General features: G+C 44.0%; 1 protein-coding gene across 1 annotated transcript in view; it reads left to right on the top strand.

Moving 5' to 3' along the window:
• Positions 1 to 1,293: 1,293 nt before the first annotated feature.
• The window catches only part of LOC308101514 (F-box only protein 41-like), a gene marked incomplete at both ends in the record, with an annotated part of 18,317 nt that continues 14,459 nt past the window's right edge, over positions 1,294 to 5,151 (top strand). Inside the window, 3 exons of the mRNA XM_080450934.1 lie at positions 1,294 to 1,437; positions 4,337 to 4,728; positions 4,991 to 5,151. The exon at positions 4,991 to 5,151 is cut by the window's right edge and continues 2 nt beyond it. Coding sequence (XP_080307060.1) covers positions 1,294 to 1,437; positions 4,337 to 4,728; positions 4,991 to 5,151 — 697 coding nt within the window. The remainder of the gene's footprint in view (positions 1,438 to 4,336; positions 4,729 to 4,990) is intronic.

Raw genomic sequence — 5,151 nt, forward strand, 5'->3', positions numbered from 1 at the left:
TGACCTAATTTCATTCATGTTCATGGTTGTGAATGTTAGATCATATCAATTATATATGTGTGTGTGTGTGTGTGTGTGTGTGTGTGTGTGTATGTGTGTGTGTGTGTCTGTCTGTCTGTCTGTCTGTCTGTCTGTCTGTCTGTCTGTCTGTCTGTCTGTCTGTCTGTCTGTCTCTCTGTCTGTCTGTGTGCGTGCGTGCGTGCGTGCGTGCGTGCGTGAGTGCGTGCGTGCGTGCGTGCGTGCGTGCGTGCGTGCGTGCGTGCGTGCGTGCGTGCGTGCGTGCGTGCGTGCGTGCGTGCGTGCGTGCGTGCGTGCGTGCGTGCGTGCGTGCGTGCGTGCGTGCGTGCGTGCGTGCGTGCATGCTTGTGATGCATGGCCTTACATTAACATTTGATTGCATTTCAAACCTTTATTGATATTGGATGTAATCCTCATTTAAATTGGCATCTTGTGCACTGTTTCTCAACATCTGGTCCGGGGACCACCAGGGGTCCAAATGGACCCTCATGGGCCTGTAACTTTGAGCGTGTATTTGGTTCCATTTGTACACTCTCAGAGTTAAATAAGCACTGAGGATTTTACAGTGTAGATAGGGGTTCCAGTAATAGTAGTTTTCTTTTTTCTTTCTTTCTTTTTTCATTTCAATGACCCCTCGTTTGATATGCGTTCCATTCCGATTACATTTTTAATCTCTGGTACTCCCAATCTACACTTTAAAATCCTCAGCGTTAATTTAACACAGAGAGTGTACAAATAACCAAATTAACCTGTATACAGACCTGTAAGGGTCCATTTTGTTCCATTTGTACACTCTCAGAGTCACAGACCCATAAGGATCCATTTGGACCGCTTTGGTCCCCAGACCCCACGTTGATCTAGTGAACATTGAACATTTTTAGTGAATAAAAGCGACAGAAAACGCACTTTATAAGATATAATATAAAAGTAGCAATACCACTTGTAGAATATACTCTGGTAAAAGGTAAAAGGCCTGTATAAAACAAATACTTGACTAAAAGTACAAAGGTATTGGCATCAAAATACACTGACAGTATAAGTAAAAGTAGTCATTACTTACTTACCATTTCACAATAAAGAAAATCTACCAGCTCACAATGCGTACATTTTTTTATGGAGTAATGGAGTTATTTTCCCATTCATATATGTTCATATCGTACTGTAAGTAACATTGATAGGATGACCTGCTGTTAATGTTTATTCTCTCTCTCTCTCTCTCTCTCTCTCTCTCTCTCTCTCTCTCTCTCTCTCTCTCTCTCTCTCTCTCAGTCCATCATGTCTTCCTCCTGTCATTCTTCATCCTCTCTTCCGTACTTCTGTCCTCGTTGTGGAGACGTGTGTCGTTTCTCCTCGGTACCTGACCTCCGTGCGCACCTGGTCAGCCAACACACCTATGAAACACTGCTGGTCCTGTCACAGGTACTGTATGACACGCACGCACACACACATGCGTGCAAGCACGCACACACACACACACACACACACACACACACACACACACACACACACACACACACACACACACACACACACACACACACACACACACACACACACACACACACACGTCTCACACACACACACACACACACACCCAAAGTGATATTTATTTTATTAAATTATAATAATAATAATATAATATTTATTATTAAAGTAAAGTGCTAAAATGCTGATAGTTATGGAGTGTTTGTTCAGTAACAGTCTCTCCAGCTTTTTAATAAACAGAACATTCTTTTTAAGGTCAGGACTAGCCTGAGCCAGGCTAGGTCAGGACACCAATTTCAGGATACAACATAAACTAGAAAAATGTGCTGCTCGGAGCACAGGTCTCCGCCATGCCAGCAGGGGTGCATTGCTCATGGGACGGCCTTGCACGCCGTGCAGGAACCTACTTGACCAGGGCGCGCGCAGGCACACGCATATAGATTTAAAACAACTTTAAATTCACACCTCAACAAAGTTTACAAAGGCTCCCGACTCACACCAGGTGGATTAACTCTTTGACTGCCAGAGTATTTTCATAAAGTACTCCCCCAGTGCCAGCAATTTTCGTGTTTTTTTATTTTTATATTTTGAATTTTTCTCATTAAAATAATTTAAGGACACATAATTTAAAGACCCAGCACAAATCCGCCACTAGAGAGCAGCACATGACAGCTTGATCATGTCGTTGGGTCTCTCTCACCCTTCTTGATAGATTAGACAAGGAAAAACATGAAAACGGATGTGACGTCGTCCCAGATTGTTTTGATCGGCGAAAATTACGATGTGATACACGACGGCGATGACTGATCGTCACCCAGACCATAGATTATAGAAGAGAACCTGTCCGTTTGTCCGTTATACCGTGTGAAAACCCGTTTATTTACCTATTTTGGACGAAAATGACTGGGGAAAAAAATCAAAAACCGGAAACGGAATCCAGGCCATGAAACCAGATGCAGATGTCCGTGAAGTAAGTGGAACTCGAGAATAACATTGAATATTAAGCAGCATAGCGCAATCAGAGATTAAACAATGAACGCGCGTCAAGCGCGTCGAACGCGTCGACGGCCAACTGGACAAAGTAGCACTTGACGCGTTATCGCGTCGTCCGCAGTCAAAGAGTTAACATAGGAATGAGCCTAGATGCATATCAATTGTCCATTGTGTGACCTGTAGTGTAGGTGTTAAGCGACGTGCGCATCACGTCATTAAAATAGAGTGCAACCACGTTCCAATGAGCATTGCAACAACACTGCATGCCAGGTAGTAGAGGTCAATCTCAGCCAATCAGGATGAAATAGGGGAATGTGAGTGCACATTTTTGCGGCAATCGGACGCTGCATTCATGAATTGAGGCATTTTGTTCAAAACGAACCACTCCTGCAATGGCCTCCAGGGAATGTGTGTGCACAGTTTCACGCCAATCGGTCTAACGGTACCGGAGATTAACTGTACAGAGACGGACGGATGGACACACGGACACACGGACACACGGACGGACACACGGACACACGGACGGACCGATCCGACCGACCGACCGACCGAACGACCGACCGACCGACTGACAGGGGCCAGAACACAGTCTCGCCTGGTGGAAACAACAAGTGAAAATGGAAGTGATGACACAAATAAATGAGCAGACTACACTGGAACTGGAACACTATAAAATTGAAGTTGATGAATGGCTACTCTCTACTGAGTGAATGAAATTGGCAACTTCACCTGAAAATGTATTTTCTGTTTATTAAAGGGAAATCGCTGTTACTGAACAAATAGTAATGATTATTATATGAATATAGAGCTTCAAAAAATACTTTTTTGTTTAAACCATTAAATATCACTTACCCTAACTTTAAACTATAGTGTCCTGCTGTCATTTGCTATATTATATAGGTCTAATACCAAATGCAAATCACAGTCATGGTTTTAATTTGTTTTGGTAAAATAGTGCTTGTAAACTGCTTATTTGCCAGCATGTTGTTGTGCACACACACACAACAGACAGGTACAGGGTAATGGGATGATGCTGGGGTAAAGTACCTGCCCATCACGATGGAGTGTAGATGACCAAGGAATTAATTGGCATTGTAACTGCTGTCATCAAGTCATTTGTTTTATTTTGTGTATTTGTCCTTTTAGTGACTGACTCATGTCTCTTGGGGGCGCTCTAAGTGGGTTGGTGGGTTCTATGTGTTGTACGTTTCCAATTAGGTGTCATTTGTTACATCTATGTTTTTGTAATCAAGTTTTGTTTGCAACACCTGTTGTTGTTGAGAGGAGAGCAGCAGTCTCACTTGACTGAGGGAGAGCAGTAGAAGAGAAGGAGAGTTGAACAGAAAGAAAGAAAGTAAAGTAAAATAAAGAATGTAAAGAAGAGAAAAGGAAAGGTTTTGCAGAAAAGACTGAAGCATCCATGTCGACCCCCCCCCCCATTCGTGTGCAAGCAGGCAAAGTGGTCAGTATTTGTTTGTGAGTCTTATTGTGAAAGTCATGTAATTGTGAATGTACGAATATTCAAGTTAATGTTTTGTTTTTAGTTTTTTCTATATGTACTGTAAGTTCTACGATGTTTTCAGTGAATAAACTCCAGTATAAAGAACTCCGAGTCTCACATGCGATGAATTGGAGGCACAGGCATCAAACCTTTATTGATATTCATTTAAAGTGGCATCTTGTGCACTGTTTCTCAACATCTGGTCCGGGGTCCACCAGGGGTCCAAATTGGGAGAAAAAGATGGGTTACAAACAAACTAATAAACAAGCAAACAAACTAAAAAACAAACAAGAAAAAAACAGGTAGCCACATCCTTTAATATCATGTGTCCTCCTTCAGGTCAGAGCCAGAAGTTCCACGCCTGGGTCCCTTGTCCCCCTGCCCTCCACCACACCACCCCACAAGCCCAGCTCCTCCTCGCAACAACTCCCCTCACAGCTGGACGTTCTGGACCTGGCCTCCTCGTCCACTGTCTCCTCTCAGCTCCTCCTCAGGGAGATGTTCCAGTCTTCCATTGTCCCCGAGGGACATCCAGGGACCCCCTGCATGGCCCTGGCTCTGCCCTGCACCCTGGACGCCTTCCCTGGGGACCTACCGGGCCAGGCCGGGGTTCCACTGGGCCTCAGGAGAAGCCTGGGGCTGGAGTATGGGTTCTGGCCGACAGAGGGGCTCTCGTTGGGGGTGGGACTGGAGGAACGTCTGGGACTGGGACTGGATAAGAGAATCTGCAGGTAGAACATGAATTATTATCTTATATTAGTCTCCACAATGGTATTTCCTCCAGCGCAGTGGTGGAAGAAGTAAAAGCCCTGCATTAAAAGTTTTAATGTAGGTTTTGCATTGATAATCTAAATCTGCAAATTAGCACTAACGTTTTAAAAAAAAAGTGGAGTAAAAAGTACAATATTTACAGCTGATATGTAGTAGAATGTAGAAGTAAAAGTGAAAAAAGGAAATGCTAAAAACGTTTTAATGACAGTATTTTATTTGTAGGACTCTTGCTGAGGTGGAGGAGAGAGTCAGCCGCCGTGTGAACCATCTGGAGGCGGAGCTTGACAAGAGAGAGGCGGAGCTACAGCAGCATAGCCGGTACTCAGAGCATCTGGGGAGAGAGAAACAGGAAATGGAAGAGAGAGCGTCCTATTTGTCCAGAC

Source organism: Gymnoscopelus braueri (assembly GCF_963280865.1).
Source record: "Gymnoscopelus braueri genome assembly, chromosome: 15".
In the NCBI taxonomy this organism is placed as follows: Eukaryota; Metazoa; Chordata; class Actinopteri; order Myctophiformes; family Myctophidae; genus Gymnoscopelus; species Gymnoscopelus braueri.